This window comes from Cyanistes caeruleus, chromosome 8, assembly GCF_971803275.1.
Source record: "Cyanistes caeruleus chromosome 8, bCyaCae1.hap1.1, whole genome shotgun sequence".
NCBI classification, from domain to species: Eukaryota; Metazoa; Chordata; class Aves; order Passeriformes; family Paridae; genus Cyanistes; species Cyanistes caeruleus.
In genome coordinates, this window is record NC_141708.1 from 13,410,411 (window position 1) to 13,430,033 (window position 19,623).

General features: G+C 55.6%; 1 protein-coding gene across 1 annotated transcript; it reads left to right on the forward strand.

The window, feature by feature from the left end:
* Positions 1 to 2,099: 2,099 nt before the first annotated feature.
* Positions 2,100 to 9,864, forward strand: LOC111930943 (solute carrier family 2, facilitated glucose transporter member 5-like). The gene is made up of 12 exons (XM_086899948.1): positions 2,100 to 2,316; positions 3,267 to 3,365; positions 3,811 to 3,971; positions 4,058 to 4,182; positions 4,439 to 4,584; positions 4,665 to 4,797; positions 5,137 to 5,324; positions 5,452 to 5,562; positions 6,721 to 6,822; positions 7,386 to 7,461; positions 8,971 to 9,098; positions 9,314 to 9,864. The coding sequence occupies exons 1-12, from the start codon at positions 2,176 to 2,178 to the stop codon at positions 9,551 to 9,553; spliced, it is 1,650 nt and encodes a 549-aa protein (XP_086756074.1). The 5' UTR covers positions 2,100 to 2,175; the 3' UTR covers positions 9,554 to 9,864.
* The last annotated feature ends 9,759 nt before the right edge of the window (positions 9,865 to 19,623 follow it).

The window sequence follows — 19,623 nt, forward strand, 5'->3', positions numbered from 1 at the left end:
AGGAAAGGAGATGCATGAGCATCCCATGGTGGAGTGCTGGGACCGGGACAGCCCCAGAGCTGTGTCTGGAGTCTGGGGCAGCAGCGAGGCAAGAGTGGGACAGGAGCTCGGGGAGTGATGATGGGTGAGGATCAGGATGGTTTATGGACTCACAGCCACTTACCTGGCCATGGGAAATATTTTAGCCAGGGATACCTTGCATGGAGACAGGGGAGGAATGCCTGTAAAATATGGAGACAAGCTCCCTTGCAGCTCAGAGCGGTGGCTGTTTCTCACCAGCCCTTGTCTGTCGTGTGCCACTATCACCGGGTCAGGTCACAGGAGTGTCTCCAATTAACCCAGCCCCCTGGTGATCCTTAATTGGCACTCCAGGCTTTCCTCCTCCCCCTTCTTGCACCACCACGAGTTTCTCACATCTGCTGCTAAGCCTCTGCTCCCATCATCCCAGCCACTGCTGGGAACCAGTGACCATAACCCATATTTACTCCCTAAATCAAGGTAGCAGCCATCCCCTGGCTTGGAGCTGTGTCCTGAGGTCCCTGCTTGGTCCCCAGCATCAGGCTGTGTGGCCTGCAGGAGGAGGGGCTGTGGCTGCAGAGATGAGCACGGGGCTCAGGGACAGGTATGGGCTTCAGAAGTTCAGGGGAGCTGGGAAGTTCCAGGAGGGTTTTTCGGTAGGTACTTATTGGGAGAGTACCAGGGTGGGGGAGGGATGGCTGCTGCTGTTTCCTACTTCCAGTCCTCTTTCCAGAGACCACTGGACACATTTAACCCTCCACACGCTGCCCTCTGAGATGAGCCATGTACCTGAATGACCAGAGTTGGAGCATGGCTGCAGGACACAGCATCATGCCTCATCATCCTGTCCCGGGTTTGCTGCTTTGTCCTGTCTTAGCAAGGGCTTGTGGTGAGTCCTGGGCATGTTTAGGGCTGCCCTGGAGCACTGCAGGTGCTTTGGGCATGGCTGGGACCCACAGGCTGCATGTTCTCTTGCTGAGTCATCGCACCCATGGTGAAGTCCAATAAAATGGAACTTCATCCTGCTGCTCTGGGAATGAACCAGGACCATCCCCAGAAGGACTGTGGCTCCTGCAGGTCTCCCCCACTGTGGCCCTGTCACCAAGGTCTCTGCAGCCACCCAACACGCCCCCACAAAGGTAAAGGTGATGCCCTGATCCAAATGTGGAGAAACTGAGTCTAGGCAAGACACAGGGAACCCTTGAGCAGGGGCCAGCCCTGGGAAAACTGAACACTGGCAGGCTGGCAAGGAGTGGTGGCTGGGGGAGAGGGCCCGATGCTTTCAGGAAAACCTGGAGGCTCATGTGCAGGGAGGAGCCCAGAGCTGGAACATCCTCCGTGGGAGAATGCGTTGCCGGGATTCTCCCACACCCCGGACAGCCCAGTTGGGGCTGGCACGGCCGGTCTGGGGGTGCCCGTGAGGCTCTCCCAGCTCTGCTCCGCTTTCCCTGCTCCACGGCACCGTCCTGAGCGGGGCCAGCCTGTCGGGACCTGTCCTTTTTAAGCCCTCGGAGCTGTTGCCAGCCGTGGCTTAGTGGGGTCCCCATCCTTTCAACTGGCTGTTCGGCAAATTAAGAGCTTGCTATTAGGCTGCTAATTAAAGGCACTTCATTAGCAGCAGGGGAGGCAGCTCCTGGCCGCAGCAAAATTGGATTCCTCTGAGCTGCCGTGAGCCGATTCTCTCCTCTCTGGGACTGGGGGCTGTGTCCCTCCGTGTCCGGGGAAGGCAGCTGCCTGGAGCCACTGCCGTGGGCTAGCAGCCTCTTCCCGAGCGCAGGGGATGGGGCACATCTGCCCCACGGTGGGCGAGGGCCCGGAGGTGTTCGGGGCGTTGGGTGATGTGTGGCCGCCCCTTGGCCTCGGGGATGGCGCGGTGATGTTGCCCCACTTACGGTTCCCGGGGTCACTCCCGTCTAGAGGGGACATGCGAGAGCTCTCAGCGGTGACAGAGCATCACGTCGGTGGTTCCGCTGCCCCAGGCTGGGCCGTGACCCCTCCGCGGGCTGAGCAGGGCGGAGGTGCTGCCCCTGCCCCCGGCGAGGGGAGAGGCTCCCGGACTCCTCCTCCGGCCGCTCAGGCGCCTCCAATGAGCCCCGGGGGCGCCCGGCCTGCCCTGCCCTGCCTTCCTCCCTCACCCCCTCCTTCTTCGATCTAAAAATGGGAGAGACCAGCCGGGCCACCGGACCGGGGCTGCCTTCCTCGCCCTCTCCTCCTCCTCCTCCCTCCCCTCTCTCCGCCCGCAGCCTCGCGCCGCCGCTCGGGAGCGGGACCCCAACGCCCGGCGGGGACATCCCTGGGGTGAGCTCCCTGCGGCCGGGAGGGCTGCCCCATCCCCGCTTCCTTCCTGCCTGACGGTGTCCCTGTCCCTCTCTAGCCCCTGACCCGACACCCCCCGGCCTGGCATCCCCCTCCCCTTTTTCCCGGCTTGGGATTCCTGATGGGATTAGGGAGGATTTGCTGTGCATGAGCCGGGAGCTGCTGGGTGCTGCGAATCCGGCTACCGTGCGGGGGGTGCTGCCAGGAGGGTCGGGCTGGGGGTGCTGGGGAGCGGGGCTGCTCGGGGGGCGCAGAATCGTCCCATGCCCGCGCCCTGCAAGCCCCGTCGCTCCGGGGACATTAATTGCTCCGGGATGCAGCACCCAGGGATGTCCCTGCAGCTGGGGGTGCTCTGAATGCTCCTGAACACCCCGATCCTGGGGTGGGCTGGGTCAGAGCTGCAGGGTGGCTGTTCCCCCGCAGCCACCGGCTCCCCGCAGTGAGGACCCCCAGCAGCTGGAGGGGGACACAAAGGTCCTGGAGAGGGTGAGGGTTTAGGAGGTGGGTCCATGTGGCATTTTGGGGTGGGCCAGGACTTTCCACGGGGACCTTTCAGTGGTGTTGGGCCACTGACGGCAGCACCATTCAGCTGCTCCATTAAGGTATGGGGATGGGTGTCCCTCCTTTCTCCACCTGCCCCTTTCCATCTGCTGCCCCTCCCAGCTGGGCACAGGGGTGCCCGGGTTACCCAGGCAGAGTCACTGCCGCTGTGAAAGCCTCACACCACAGCCACAAGACCAGCCACGAGGAAGCTGGGTCAGCTGGGCTGGGTGCTGGGCACTGGCATGAAGCAGTGCTCAACACAGGATTCCATCACACTGGGGTTTTTGCTCTGGGCCAGGGTCATCCCTACTGGAAAAGGGGCATGTCATGACACCTTGGCTCCTGGCTCTGCTGGCCAGGGCTGTGCTGATCCTCCTCCTCTTTCCCAGCGTCTCACCTTCCCCCTGCTGTCTGTCACCCTTCTGGTATCCTTTGGCTCCTCCATGCTCTATGGCTACAACCTTGCTGTGGTGAACTCACCGGCAGAGGTAAGGGATGGGCAGCCTCTCTGGGAGCAGAGAAAATGGTTCTGCATCCCTCCCTTGGAGGGTGGAGGGACAGCTGTCCAGCAGCCCCACATCAGAACACTGGCACTTTCCTTGAGCAGTCACCCAGAGAGGAGTGGCATGGGAGGGACATGTTCATGTACACCAAACTGGTCCCCCCGGGAAAGCAGTGCTTGGAAAGCTGGCCACAACCTCCCTGCTCCAGTCTGAGCACTGTCTGTGGTCTCTAAGTCATCCTTAGGCCTCTCAGGTGCTGAGACTTGCTGAGCAACCAGACCAGCACATCCCAGTCATCCCCAAGCATGTTCTGCCCTGCATCTCCTTTAGTGCTGTTAAACCCATGATATCATCCCTATAGATCCTGTCTTCCCTTGCCTTACCCTTTCTGCCAACACATCTGGTGCCTGTGTGTGTCTCTGCCATGCAGCACATAAAAGCTTTCTACAACGCCACATGGTCCCAGCGGTACGGACACGGGCTGGCCCCCGGGCCCCTGACCCTCCTCTATGCCCTGACTGTCTCCATCTTCGCCCTGGGTGGGCTGGTGGGCTCCTTGCTGGTGGGGGTGCTGGTGGAGCGGTACGGCAGGTAAGGCAGGGTGTAGTACCATGGGCCAGGGTGGTTTGGAGGTGGGGTGGGACTGGAGGAACTGCCCTGCTGCTTGTGCCTGCCAGGAATGGTGCTCTGAGCCGCAGTGCTCTCCTCGTCCTCCTGGCCGGCGGCTTCATGAGCTTCAGCCGGGAGCTGGGATCCCCCGAGATGGTGATCATCGGCCGCTCCATCACGGGGCTCCACTCAGGTGGGTGCTTCCTGGGCTGTGCTCAGCCTCTTCCTCATGGCTCACTCCCCTACAGCCATTCCTAGGGGAATGGAGAAAGCTTTGTATTCCCCACAGGCTCTCTGGAGGGGTTCTCTGGTACAGCCAGGGCCACCTCCAAGGCCATGGGGTCCCCGCTGTGGATGATGCTGGGCATGGGTGCAGATGGACCAAGGGTCTGGCTAGGTACCCTTCTCCCTACTGCCTCTGCCATCCCAGTCCCTCCTGTGCCCCCCAGGTATCTGTCTTAGTGTGGTGCCCCTCTACCTGGGAGAAATCGCTCCCAAGAACCTGCGGGGGTTCCTGGGCCTCATGCCCAGCATCTTCATCTGCCTGGGAGTTTTCTCTGCCCAGGTCCTGGGCCTCCCAGAGCTGCTGGGCAAGGTGAGCACAATACCCTAGCCCACACATGCTGGATGCTGCTCTGCCCTCCCCATGACACATCCCATTTCAATTCCTTTCAGGACAGATTCTGGCCCCTTTTCCTGTCAGTGGTGGTTGTTCCTGCCTCCCTTCAGCTTCTGCTGCTGCACTGCTTCCCTGAGAGCCCTCGGTACCTGCTGATAGAGAGAAACGACGTCTGTGGGGCCACCAAAGGTGAGGGGTTATCCTGGAGGAGACTGGCTCCAGGAATAAGGGGCTGGGTGCTTCTCCAAGGTCTTCCAAGACCTAGGTGCATTCTCATGGCATTCATCCCTACCCATACTTGACAGCCCACCACAGTCCTGATGCTTCAGCCCTTTTGTCCCACCTGGCTGTGCCACAGCATTTCCATGGTGCCCAGCACTGTGCTCTGAGGCTTTTCTCCATTTCCTGTGGATGCTGAGCCTCAGCAGGGAGGCTGCTGGGGAGGCTGGGCCAGCCCCTACCCTGTGCAATACCTGGGCATCCACCCTGTGCTGGAAACACATGTCCATGGCCCCGCTCTCCCCACAGCACTGCACCGATTCCTGGGGACCCCTGATGTACAGGATGTGATCAAGGAGATGAAGGAGGAGCAGCGGTCGCTCTCCTCCATGGAGATGGTGTCGGTCTGGCAGCTGCTGCGGGACCGCTCCGTGCGCTGGCAGACGCTCTCGGTGGCGGTGGTGAACGCCGGCATGCAGCTCTCGGGGATCGATGCCGTAAGCCCCGCATGGTCCTCGCCCCGGGACACGGCTCTGCAGATGCTGAGCTAAGACCCGGCAGCTCATTTCATCTTGTGCCCCGTGGCTCCATCCCGCAGCTCATGCTGTGTCCCCTCCTCGGCAGATCTGGTTTTACACCAACACCATCTTCGAGAATGCCGGGATCCCCGTGTCCCAGATCCCCTACACCACCATGGGCACCGGCGCCATCGAGGTCATTGCTGGGCTGATCGGGGTGAGTGAGGGACAGACAGATGGACACAGACCCTCCATGCCAGAGCCCTCCTGCCAGCTCCCAGCACCATCAGAGGGGACAGAGTGGACCCCCAATTATTATACATGCCACAACATAGCCCCTTTTCTGGGGGGCAAATGATTTGGCATGGAAATGGGGATGGGAGATGGTATGAGACAGGCTCAATTTAGGAGTCACATCTAGGAGTGGTGGGATAATTTTAGGGTAGCAGGAAGGTTGGGTAGAGATGGCAGGCAAAGACTAGGCTGGAGATGATGGAGGGGACTAGAAGTTCCTTCCAGCTCCCACTTTCATTGTCCCTCTGTTAGCAGAACCACATGTCCCCATTTCCCCTGCCCCCAGCCAAGCACTGGCCTGGCCCCAGGCTAGCAGCCCTGCCCCACCCCAGCCAGCCCTCATTTAGCTGGAGAGTTAGCACTGGGCCAGGCAGATTTATGGCCCTTGTCCCGTCTGCAAGTGTCACCCAGGGCCAGCCCAAGCCACCCGGCACTAAATCTGCTCCCAGACAATTACAGAGATGGATGGGGGTGGCTGCTTCCAGAAAACAGGGAATGAGTGAGGGGGCTGCTCCTCTCTCCCATAGCCCAATCTAGAGCAGAGTGGGGTCCCCTGCCTCTCTGAAGGGTACCCCCTTCTCCCTTCCCCAGTCTGTGGGGGTGTCCCAGCCCCCCAGCAGTGGCCCAGCATAGAGCCAGATTGCTTGGGAGCAGCCCCACAAATGGCCCCCGATGGACATGCCGAGATTGGTTATAAAATTACAGGCATTTGTTCTGCTGTCAATACCCTGCCTGCTCCCCCTGCTGCTGCACTGTCTGCCCATGCCCTGCTGTGCCCACTGCCCCTCAAACACCCCATGCCCCAGCACCTCCTCCTGGCACTGATGCAAATGTGGCTTCCAGATCACCCCAGCCAGCCCCAACCATGCTCTGTGGGACCCATCTCCTGCCCCATGCACGCTCACACCTGGCACTTCCCATGCCTCAGCCCCAACCCTGGAACTCTGAGCTAGAGTTGTCCCTGATCCCTAGATGCCATCAGGAGCATCTCCCCACCTTCAGCTGGATCTGGGGTTCAGGGGTGGTCCCATCCACCTTGGAGCTCCCCAACATCCAGTCAGTCTCTGCTCCCTCCTGGCAGTGCTTCACCATCGAGAGGGTGGGCCGGCGGCCCCTCATCATCACCGGCTTCTGTGCCATGGGTGTCTGCTCGGCTGGCATCACCATCTCCCTGCTGCTGCAGGTAGGCCCTGCCCACTGCCACCCCCTGGGCCATTATCTGGGGCTCCGTGGTGGAGGGATGGGTAGAATCCTGGGGGAAGGAGCGTGCATGGAAATGAGAGGTGCGCTGGCTCTACCAAGTCATGTTTTCCCTTCAAAGTTAAAGAGAAGGCAAATTTAGCACCAAGAACAACAAGAAAAAGAAAACACAAATCCATATGAGAAAAATCCTGCTGCTCCTGTTAGCTTTTTTTCAGAAACAGTTATTCACAGGGAGGCAGCTTTGAAATGCCAAGGCAGGTGGAGGGTCCTTCTCCTGCTGTCTTCCAGAGCTTCCAGAGGATGCTCCCATGGCTCTGGGGATACTGCTCCATCATGAGCTGCTGAGCTTGGCTGAGGTTGACCCTTACCTGCTTCACCCCAAACCATTGCTTGTCTGCATCTCACCAATGTGTCCTTTGTGGCCACTGTCCTCAAGAGCCACCACCAAGCCAAGGGCAGGCACAAAGCCGTGTCCCAGGGATGTGGGGTGTGAAGCTCAGGAGCAGCCCCCAGCAGCATCCCCAGCCCAGTGTCCCCTCGCAGGCCGCCCTGCCCTGGATGCGCTACATCAGCGTTGCCTGCGTGGTCGGCATCATCGCTGGCTTCTGCATGGGACCAGGTGGGTCTGGGGCTGGGGCAATGGGGAGCAACAGGGTGGGAATGGGGGCTCTAGGCGACCAGCAGGGTTTGCAGGCAGGTGACAGGACCTAAGCCTTGGCCCTGTCCCCGTGGTCAGGCCCTGGTTTATGATGCTGTACTTCCAAGTGAAACCCCACCACAAACACCTCCAGCCCCACACATCCCCAGGGCACACTCTACCTCTTCCTCCTTGGCCATTCCTCCAGGAGGAAGCAGAGTGAAAGCCCTGGCAGCCTTCTCCAGACCTCTATGGAGGTGTCACCACTCCTATCACAGTGCAACTGATGAGAATCATCCTGCCCCTAATCAAGTGCAGGCTCCAACAGCCAGGAGTGAAACCTGGACTGGTTTACCCAGTTGATGTATTAGCAGAGCTCTTAACAGATCTATAATTCATCCTCAGCCCAGACTTTATTCACTGTAATTACATCTTTAATTAGGATTTTAATGGCTCATTGTTCACAAACAATGATGAATAGGAGTTTTAAAACAAAAAAATATATATCTCTGTTCTGGGCGAGCTGTGAGTAAGAGTCCGTCAGGGGCTCCACTCCTCCCTCACTTCTTACACTTGGTTTTTGGTTCATCTTTTCCTTGCATTTATAAAGAGGTCCAGCCAGCCCTGTTCCAGGCAATTGGGACCCCAGCCATGTCACCATATCAAATACAATCCCTTGCCAGATTTCTGTGTGTCTTGGAATGTACTCTGGACCTCGGATCCTGCCCCCCAACACAGGGACAGCCCTGGGACTCAGGACTTCTGGCTCAGTGACACTTGGCTGGAGATGCTGAGTCCTTCTAGAAGAAATAGCCACAACCTGTATCCAGTTTTCAGACCACTTGCAAGTTGGCTTGGGAAACCACTTCCATACATTCTGGGTTTTTTCACCATACATGGGAAAAGCAGGTTGGAGAATGGCATTTCTGTGTCCTGTGGGAGATTCTGATGTTCAGAAAAGTGTTTGCTTCTTTCCTCCCCAAATCAGCCACAGTGGCAACAGAAGATGATTAATAAAAGGAATTTTTCTAAACTGCTTTGATCAAGGGAGTCTGGAAAGGGCATTATGGAGGGTGCCAGGAAGATATTTCTCTATGCCTGTGATCTCTGAGATTTAATATATCAGCATTTAGAAAGATTTTTGGAAGACGAGGATCCACGTGAAATGTTCCACCTTTATTTTGACTCAGTCTGAAACTTTCCAGTCATGCAACTTGGGGAGCTGGCCTGAGCACCCCGTAATGTGCCAGTGTGGTATGTCAGGGGGACATCACCCACCCCAAGGCATATCCCAAAGGACACCAAGGGTAGGACACTGTTCCCCCACACTCCCTGTCTCCTCCAGCTCTCCCAGCACCACCAGTTTGAACCATGAGTCTTGCTGGCCTCCAGCCCTTTGGCCACAGGACTGACCTGGGCAGAAGGTGTTGACCCAGGGGTACTTGACCCAGCTTGTCCCCCATACCCTTAATCTGTCCCCTCCCTCTGCAGCTGGTGTCCCCTTCCTGATGACAGCTGAGCTCTTCATGCAGTCACACCGCCCAGCTGCCTACATCGTGGGGGGCTCTCTCAACTGGCTCTGCAACTTCACCGTCGGCTTCATCTTCCCCTTCTTGCAGGTATCAGTTCAGAGGGGCCTGGGAGAGGGAGGGGATGGACACAGCCCTGCTGCTCTCCCAGGATGGGGTGCCAAGTCAGGGATTTGTATGCTCACGGCTCAGCTTAGTGCTGGACAGAGCCAGCCCAGGGCAGGCTGATGGGAGGGGACACTGCCTCGTGCCATGCCCAGTTTGGGAGTGCCTGGCTCTCTGCCTCATCCTGCTTTTGTCCCCAGATGTCAGCCGGTGCCTTTTGCTACCTGGTTTTCTGTGGTGTCTGCCTGCTGGTGGCCCTGTACGTCTACCTTGTCATCCCTGAGACCAAGAACAAAACCTTCATGGAGATCAGCCACATCTTTGCCACACGCCGCTCTGTCCTCTCTGTCCCAGCCCATCTCATTGGGATGATGAAGCTCGATGGCTATGGGACTTTGGAGAGCAGCTCCCTGGAGGGCTCAGGCTCCAGCCTGCCCTGATCTGAGTGGGCTGGGGGCAATGGGGATGGTGGAGGAGGCTTGGGGCTGGGGAAGGATGTGGTGGCCAATTTGTTCCAACCCAGTCACCGCTGGGTCTCCCAGCACATCTCTCCATGGCACAATCTGTGCCCACAATGAGCCCTATTGATGCACCAAGGCTGCAGTGACTGCTGGGCATGACCCCCATGCTGGAAGAGATGCCCCCACAGAGACAAGGGAACCATCCTGAGGCAAGGGTGCTCAATGCTCCTGGATGCGGGGCCTTGGCAAGAGCTTCTGGCATGAGCTGTTAATAAAGAGCATTGCCACCAGCGCCATTGTTTGGCAATTTTAGCCTGGAATGGCAGCAAGCAGGTGTGTGCTGGAATGAGCAGGTGCCTCTCCAGTACCAGGGATGAGTAGAATGGGAAGAGGGGCTTGTCCTCCTCCCCACTGTGGCTGGCTGGAAAGGTCAAAGTCACCCCACATTTTCTAGGAAGGGTGGTCAGGATGTCTCCCAGGCTCTTGCCTCTCACCCCAAGTTGGTTGTGTAAAGCTGGATGCTGCTGCAGAAGGGACACAGAGCAGCTCTGAGCTGGGGGTGACAGTCCAGCCACTGTGCCCCTCCACAGACTGCTGGAAGCCTCATGTGCTGGCCCCACAGAGTGCTCCCATGGGAACACTGCACACTCCCAAACTCTCTGGAGGACAGAGGGATCCAGGTTTTACCCTCATCCCCTTACTGCACCTCATGAATTGCTGTGACCCCAAGGTGCTCTCCAAGCACGACCTCTCCCATGTCTCTGCTGTGAATCCTGGGGCCTGTGTTGGAGGGAGAGGCTGTCCTGTGTCCCAGGACCCCTCCACAGCAGCTCCCACAGATACCGTGGTAGACCGTGGGGTTCCCAGACCCTCCAGGAGCTGTTTTTGCAGGGAAACTACCACATTTTGTTCCAGTAAGAGATAAGCCCAGGTGGTGGGGAGGGTTATGTGGCCAAAACACTCTCATGCCAACACCAACATCATTTTGTTGCAAATAATTTAGCCTCTTTTTTTTTTTTTTTCTGGTTTCCCTCTCCATGACAGGTCCACAGGTTGGTGTTTGGTGTTTGAGGTCTCTTAGTGAGGAGCCCACCCTTCCTGCATCCCTTGGCAAAGCCTCAGGGTGCCTCCGGGTGCGTGTGGGTGCTGCACCTATGGGGACAGGGACCGGGCCATACTGGGACCCCAGTGCCTGGTCCTATCCCTTCCCTCCTCAGCCCCCAGCTTGGGGCTCTCCCGCATCTTGAGCCGTTTAAAGGACACCAGTCAGAGCAGGGTCACGGCTCCGCAGCATCAGCCGCTTCCCACTCCGCCTCCCTCCCGACTCGGCTGCTCTCGGCAGCAGAACAGAGCGGTAAATATGTGCAGCATTACATATGTATAATGGAGTGTAAATAACCCCAAAAAGTGCATTGTAAATAGACTCCAAGTTTATCCTTTATTAATGAGGCACTGAGTGCCCTGCTGTTTTAGAGCAGCGAGACTTTGATAATATCAAAACCTAAATTACACTTGTGTCTCTCATTCCCAGCAAACGACAGCATCATTTCAGGCCTCTTTGCCACTTGTATTTATTTATTCTGGTATTTATCTATCTCTCCCACCCAGCATGTGGGGCAGCTTGGAGGATGCCCCCTGCCCTCCATGTGGGAAGCAATGGCCCCCTAGGGACCAGCCCCCATTCCTGTGGTTCTAGCACAGCCAATGAGTTGGAATGTTCCCTTATGGCCAAGGATTGCTCTAAGTGGCCAGTGAGATGGGGCAGACCTGGGCAATGTGGGGTCAGGACCCATTTCTGTCAGGATTTTGGATGCCACCAGAGCCAGAAATGCCCTCTTTCCAAGGACTGGGGGGTCACTGGCAAAATTCTTTGGTGCCTTTTGGATGCATTTGTTCCTGGGGATTCATTTGAGGGTACCATGTCCAAGGGCATGTCCATCCTCTTTTCCATCAGGGCCTGGGGGTAGAGGAACCCCCATGCTCACAGAACACCAGCAACTCATCAGTTTTTTCTGAGGCTACTGGGGCAAGACTTTTTTTTCTTTTGGGTTGTAGTTCAAGCTGTCCCATGCCACTGACCTGGTACTTTTGCAAAAGAAGGATTTGGGCTTCCTCTCTGCTTGTCTTGCCAGGGAGGCATTCCCAGCTGCTCCACTGCAGGCTTCTCAGGAAGGATATGGCTGGGTGAGCTCTGAGCTGCTTTTCCACAAAAATGACAAAATCCAGTTCCCTAGATTGACACCCCCAAAAGCACTGGTTCTGTCTGATGAGGATAAGGCTGTATTCTCTAGCAGTGTCCAAGCAGATCTGGAAAGACTGGAGAAGGTGCAAAGAAGATTCTGAGAAATTACTTGGACACCTGGAAATGCTGCTGATCCTCTTAAGGTTTGCAGAAATGAAGGTTGTTTTCTCCAAATGCACAAGTGCCTTCTCCTGATGCTAAAGGGTGGGTGGGTTCAAGTGCTGAGGTATTCACATGGAGGGCTGGGGCTCAGCCCAGGACAATGTGGAATGGGAGAGAAGACCCTGGTTCAAACTCTCCAGATGCTTTGAATGGAGATCCTCAAGGAAATGGTCATGGCCCATCACTGGATATCTGCAGATCCTTCATGGAAGCTGTCTAGGAGCTCACCTGGCTCAAGGTGAATGGTCACATCCCAAGTGGAAAGCTGATTAAGGCTTGCTAGACACACCCTGGTGTCCCTGTGCAATCACTGGGGATTGGTGAGGCCACAAGTGGCTGCAGACCATGGTCAGACAAGCCACAGAGCATTCATACCCTGCTAGTCCCCTCAGTCCCCATGGCTCCAGCAGAGATGGGCTCCAGGGGGCCCACCAAGCCTTTGAGGCTGAACCCTTCTCACACTGGTTTCACCAGGTGTTCTAACAGCAAACCATCCCTGTCACCACAATGGGGATGCCTTCACTCCCCACAAATCTCAGCTGGCTGCGGAGCCTCCACCAGGGCCCGGTTTGACTGAGGTAGGTTCCTGTGTGCTCCACCTCCTCTCTTATTCCATGTGGGAAAAGCGGCTCTGGGACAGCATCCTGTTGCCCCACAGAGGTTGGTGCAGAATTTGTTCCTGCCTCTTGTCTCACTAAGATTGTTCATGCTCCCAGTTTAGCAGCCATGGGAGAAGGTCACTGGACAAAGGGAGCATTGCCTGGGTTAGCTCTGTTTGTAAATAGACCCCGTGTTTGCAGCCTGGGCCCTGGATGTATTCCAGGGATTCAGGGACTGATTCAGGGATTTGGAGGTGGATGAGAGGTCTGACATGACCCTGCAATCCATACCTGCAGCCTAGGATGCCAATCATAGCCTGAGCTGCATAACAAGAGGTGTGACCAACAGGTCAAGGGATTCTGTCCCTCTAGAACACTCCAGTGATTCCCAGCTGGAATGCTGCATCCACCCCTGGGGTCCTCAGCACAAGAAGGACATGGACCTGCTGGAACAAGTCCAGAGGAGGCCATGAAGATGCTCAGAGTGCTCTCCTATGAAGACAGGCTGAGATGGCTTAGGTTGTTTAGCCTGGAGAAGAAAAGGCTTTGGGGAGGTTTCACTGAATAAAGGGGCTACAAGAAACTGGGGAGGGACTTGGTACAAGGGCATGTAGTGATAGGACAAGGCAGAATTGTTTATACTGGCAGAAAGCAGGTTTAGATCAGATATTAGGGAGAAATTTTTTGCTGTCAGAGTGGTGAGGCACTGGCACAGGTTGCCCAGAGAAATCGTGGATGTCCTATCCCTGGAAGTGTTCAAGGGCAAGTTGGCCAAGTGGCTGCCCTGGACCCATGAGCACTGCTCACAGTAATAACTGCCAGGATACAAGCCACCCAGAGGGAAAAGATGGCACACCCAAAATTAGGACACCACTCACCCACCCCTCCCTGGCGAAAGATGAAAATTCTTCTCCTGTTTTGACACAGCAGAGGAATCTTTCAGCACCATTCCAGGGGATCTTCTAGCTGGGAAGGGGGATTTCATTAAGGAATGGGACCTCTTGGAACCTTCTCCTGTTTTTTCTTTGCCTGATGGTGTCAGGAGTTTCCCAGGGAATGGAACAGGACACAGAAGCAGGTGTGTCCATTCCAGGTGTCACAGCCCCATGGACACTTCTGTGCTATGATAAACCTGGCTCCCTCCTCACGGAAAGTCATCCCTTTGTGGGGACTCCCCAGGCTGAGACCACAGCTCATCTCCTTAAAGTGCAGAGCCAGGTCCAGCCTGCAGCTCTCATGGACTCTGATCAACAGTCTTTCTGCAGGTAAAAATCTAAAATGGGTGGGTTTTTTACTCTGTCTGGGTAATAGGCACTCAGCTGAAACCCAGCGCTTCAGAGGGGTGGAGAACAGTGATTCGTATCTTTTAAAAGCCTCAATTATTCCCCCGGCATCAACCTCAGAAAAAAAAAATATATATATAATGAAAAATACTTACAATTGGGTGGGGGAAAGTGTTTCTTACTGCATGGAAATATATGGATGCCTGCAGGCCTGCGGCTGGTGCTCTGCAGGTCTTTGCAGCAATGGTGGGGAGCCAGGACTAGTCCAGGCTGGGTGGCCGGAGCAAGGGTGCCCGGCGGAGGGTGCACACCAGCAGATGGCACTCCCAGAATTTATTGCTACAGCAAGCTGCCTCTCAGAGAGCAGTCATGTAGGAGATGTCCTATTATATGGGCAGTTGACTTTAATAGTCATTGTGTGCTTAAAGCACAGCAAAACAACAGTGGGAAAAAAAAAAATCCCCACTCCACTTGGATGGCCCTTTTCCCCCCAGCCCTGCTAGTCTATTTGTACAGTAAATTAAAAATATGAATCACTTCTCTCTACTGCCTCCCCAAACACTCATCCTGTCAGGCTCTGTGTTGTCTTCATTTGTATTACCTTAATTTAATGTTAATTATGTTCTTCATTTACAAAGAACAAGCATTTACACTCCCTGTCTGGGGATTTTCCACACTCGCAGTCTCCACAGACTGGAGGAAGGGGAGCGGCAGAGGCGGCGGTGCCGGGGAGGAGCTGGTACAGGGCCGTGGGAACGGGGGGAGCAGGGGTGTCCCCCCGAGCCAACCGGTAACGATCAGCACTATTGCCTTTCGATTTATGAAACCGTATGGCTGCCTGTGCTTAAATCCCCCCTAATAAATCCTTTTTAAAAGGTCCTCGGCCAATGCAGGGCAGTGATTTATGGCGGGGAGATGGAGCAGAGGGAGGTTTGGTGGCTGAGTGTGCTGCCGGGGGTGTTGGGGATGTCACAGCTTCGGGAGCCTGACCACTGCTGGGCAGTCCTAAGAAAATTTCCTGCACACTTTTCCCTGATGTCTGCAGACTTGTTGGATGCTGCCGGTGATGGGATGACCTGTTTGATGTGGATGATCCACAGCATGGATGAGGACTGCAAATCCTTGAAAAATCCTGGGAAACAATGCCTCAGTTTCCCTGTCGAGACCTGAAGAAAACTACCCTCTCCCAGCTCTACCTATTCTCAGTGCTCCCCAGCGAGCCAAAGTTTGGGGTGCACTTAGAGAAATTACTTATGGGTATGTGTGTGCAGGAATGTGTCTTTGTGTGCACACACATCAAGGACCCAGACCTCTAAAAACACCCCACACCTCATCCCAAACCTGACTTTCCCATGCACAGAGCCTGTGACTGGAATGAGGAAGGACAGAAGAGAAGAAAAAGAAGAAAAACAATGAGAGAAGGAGTTGTGAGCTTTCCTGGGCCATGGGATGTCAGTGAAAGCCCTGTGCAGCCACATTCTCAAACCGTGAGCCCCCTGTCTGCACTCAGCAGGGTTTCAGCACTGCCCACACCTGCCTGTGCCCTGCCATGGCCTGTTCTAACACTGTGTCCAACCACAGGTCGAAAACATTTCCCAGGGAACCTGAGGACGGGATTTGAGCAGAGGAAGCAGCACCTTTGGTCTCATTTGTGTAAGAGCTCCTGGAGTCATATTTTGCAGTTCAGATCAGGGTTGTACCAGTACATCATGGGAGCTGGGTAGATCTGACTGAGATGCTCATCCCCAAACCCTCAAAAACCCCACAAAAAGATAAAGGGAAAAAAAAAAAAAAGCAGCCCACGAAACCTTCCTGTTCTGTATAACACAGGAACACCAGAAAAGTATCAAAAACAAGCTCCCACTGTCAGGAAAATCCGATATAGATACCACACATCCACTCCTCCCAGTCACCACCACCCATTTCCATGGCAACAGCCACATATTCTGGGGTAGGGACCTGAGCCCCCTTGTCACTGAATGGCCTCAGGACCAGGGCAGGTCCTTTCACTGTTTGCTTAGGGGGGACATCTCAGGTTTGACCCTCTAGACTTGTGCCACGAGCCCGTCTTGCAGCTGCAGAGCCCTGTCACAAACTCCTGTTTGGGAGGGACGCAGCCCCAAGCCCATCCCACACTCCACTCCTGCTCTTGGCCAACTATGGGGCAACCCCACTGCAGGGTTTCCTTCCCCCTGCCTCATCCTTCAGCCATGTAGATTTGAGGCCACTCACTTCATGACAGAAGTGGCTCAACCACTCCCGGTGGGACAAACACGCCCCCGCTCCAGGGGGATGACAATCTCCATCCTCCATCCTCCACTGGCCATGCCTGCGCCCTCCCCACGTGCTCCCATGTGCTCTCCCTTATTAACAATGACCTTTCCACCGTGCTCACCGCTGATTCCCCAGTCCCAAATATCTTTTAAATGGGTTTCAGGAGCTGATGCGAGCTCCGTTAAAAGGCCACCGCGTCGCACCCGCGCCGCGCCCGCCCCGCGCCGCGGCCCCCCCGTGTCCCCACGCGGTGCCACCCGCACACACGCTCACACTCTCACACTAACATTTTAATTAATGACAACCCCTATTTTTTTTTTCTTCCCCCTCCCCTCATAAGCGCTTTAATGTGTGTTCGCAGCCCGGCTGATCCCCACAGCCATGGAAATATTAGGTTGACGGATGTGGTCTGTCGCCAGTGCTCCCTCAACGGGTCTGCCTGTCAGCTCGCCGATGATGACATTAACACGGGAAGAAAGTGATGACAAATGCCCGTTATCAGGGAACGAGGCCTGTGACAAATCGCACGGCGCCTCGCGAGCAGCCCCATTACGCTGTAATAAAAAAAGATGGATGGCTCAGCGCACCGGGGCCCCGCGCTAATGCGATTTCGCCTGGTCTCTCCGGGTTCTAATTAAGGCAGAAAACGGAGAATGAACAGGAGTCCCTGGTGCCCGGCTCCCACCTAGAACCGCCCCCTCAAACGCCCCACGGGTGATGGGCACTCGCCCTCAGGCACAATGTCCCCCAGCTGCCCTGGTGCCCCAGAGCCTTGGGAGAGAGCTTTGGTGGGGATGCAGATGGACAAGAAGTGCAGATGTCCGGGGGGTGTGCAGGAGGGGTGGGGGATCCCTCGGCCTGTGCCTGCCCATCTTGCCTCTGCCAGGTGGGTTCAAGGTTCCCCCATCCAGGGCGAAGGGAGGAGGGGGGACACGGCCACCGTCAAATGCGTCACTTGGAGACAAATGTCACCTCCACCATCTGCTGCAGCATGTGAAGTGGCGGGGGGAGCGCTGCGCGGCAGAGAGGGGACGGGCGGGACGGTGTCACCCTGGGAGGAGGCTCGGCCGCTGTGGAGCGGGTCGGTACTGACCAGTGGGTTCTGTGTGGGGGTAGCCATTGACAGGGCTGAACAGGAGTCCATGGGATGCTCATGGAAAGCAGCACTTGCTTTGGGACAGGAGTGGGAGAGGGCAGCTGGGGAGGGCCAGTCCCTCCAGGAGTTCTGTGTGTCCATACCCACTGAGCACACCGACGGCTGTGCCCTTGGTGACAAGGACATGACCACAGCTGCCAGTGAGGTGGGAGCAACCTGCTGGGGGAAAGGAGGGGTCAGCCCCTGCCACAGGTGCACAGTGGGGATAAACACATTTTCTCCACTGCCACCCAGCTGCCTGCACATCCCTCGCCCCCTCCCAGCTCCCCAGCAAAGGAGGTGGTCTCCCTCTCCACCTCAGCCCACCCCACATACCCAGCCTCCTTGGGTGTTTTCACTGGGAGAAAGAGATGTGCAAGTGACAAGTCATTCCCCATCTTCTTCCCAGAGATCAGAAGAGCACTCACAGATGAGAGTCAGGCTTGTGGGGTGTCTCAGTGGTCTGTGCAGACACACAACAACACTTCCAGTCCCACTCCTGAGAGAGGAGCACTGCCACCAGGGCCCTTCTGTGTGGCTGGATCTATCCCTGACTGCACCTTGCAGATATGCTGAGGGCCCACACTGATGGAGTTTTCCCATCTTTTCTATATGCAAGGAAGATCTGGGCAACCTCCAGCCCTCACCAGACCTGATGAGGGTGGTGCGAAGGGGATGCCCCACACACCCCCTACACCCCAAAGGACCGCACAGAGCAGCATTTCCTGCTGCAGGTCCTGGCCAGATCCAACATATATTACCTCATGCCAGGCAGTCTGTAGGTTCAGGTTTTCCATTTATTTGGTTTTGTACCATATATCTTAATAATTCCAGGTAGGGCAAGGTATGGGGAATAAGTGGCACAGGGTCTGTCAGGGAATGTCACTGTCCTTGTGACACCTCCTTGGTGATGGAGAAGGAGGCTTGGACACAAGCTACTCCCTGCCTGGAAACCACATTGTGCTGATCTGAACATGCTTTTGAAAGTACTTTTCCTTTTCAATGGAAAGCTAAGTTTCTTCAGGAAGGATCCCTGAATGAGATGTCATGTCCTGGGGGATTTATTGGTAATTTCAGGAAGTTTTTTAAGCCTCACATTTATTTACAGCTCCCCATGCTCCTTTCGCCTGCCTAGGCCTTCAAAGGGGCTTTGACAAACCTGAAATATTGCTGGAGCAAAACTGATCCCAAATGGCAACCACTGCCAGTGGGAGCATCCCAGCTCTGTTGTAAAAGCTGCTAATCTGAAGCCAAACTTACGTATCGGTTGCTCATATACTTTTGTATCCCAGATCTAATTTTAGATCTATTCAGAGTGAGATCTGAGTGAAGTCTTCCAACAGCTTCTTCTGGATGAAACTCAGTCTCTGGTGCTGCCTAGCAGCCAAGATTAAACCTGCTCTCCTGGATCAAGTGGCAAAAATAAGTGTAGGGGATATGGAAATTATTTTAAACAAATCACCTTTGCTGAGAGCCAGCTGGGAATGCACCACCTGGTTTTGCAGCAGGTTCAACCAGGGGACTTGCTTCCCCAGCTGGGATGAGCTTTGGATGCTGCACCTGGACCTGTCAGAGGCCAGTGCTCAAGGGTGATGTTTAGGCATTGGCCTCAAGCTGCTGCTGTCTGAACCCAGCTTAGCCCTAAGAAACACCCTAAAAAAGATAAATCACCCCAATAAACATTGAAAAAACAACTTGCAATGGGGTCATCTGGAGGACTTGACAAACTTGTTGGGGAGGGGTTGCTTAGAAGGATGGGAGTTCTCGCTGCAGCCTTGCAAAGTTAGTAATACTCCTTGGCTGAGAAATGGGAGCAGAAATGTGTGCTTCCAGTTGGAAAGCACAAGTGTCAGTCTGGACACCAGCACACCCTTCAGTTTGTGACCAGCAGCAGGAGCCTGGCAGGACTGTGACAGATGCAATGCACCTGTGAGATGGCCAGGCAGTGCCAGGAGAGGCTCACAGAGCCCTGCCTGCCCAGCCAGGGGGTTGGCAGCCTGCACACCCCAGCCCTTGGCTGTACTGCTCACCAAAAATGAGCCCATCCCAGCACAGGCAGTCAGGCAGATATAGCTTATCCCTGGGAAAGTCCTAATGCCTTACTCAGATATGTTTTGCTGTTCTCCCTCTTCCCAAGCAGAGGGAAAAGGCAGGGTATCAGCAAAAATGTTCTCCCTTACTGCTGGACAGAGGGGAGCTCAGTGTGTGGCCAGGAGTGGCATAGGGTGTTTTTTATTGCATCCCCCAGGGCTCCCCTCAACCAGCTTAAACCACTTAGGCTGGCAGGTCGGGCTGGCATCATCCTAGGATGTGGAGCAGCTGCCTGGTGGGTACATGAATATCCAGGTTTACAG

Coding starts and splice junctions, on each gene's coding strand:
- LOC111930943 (XM_086899948.1), top strand. CDS start 2,176: ATGGGAGAGACCAGCCGGGCCACCGGACCGGGGCTGCCTTCCTCGCCC. Junction 4,183..4,438: donor CATCACGGGGCTCCACTCAG/GTGGGTGCTTCC, acceptor TGTGCCCCCCAG/GTATCTGTCTTAGTGTGGTG. Junction 6,823..7,385: donor CCATCTCCCTGCTGCTGCAG/GTAGGCCCTGCC, acceptor GTCCCCTCGCAG/GCCGCCCTGCCCTGGATGCG.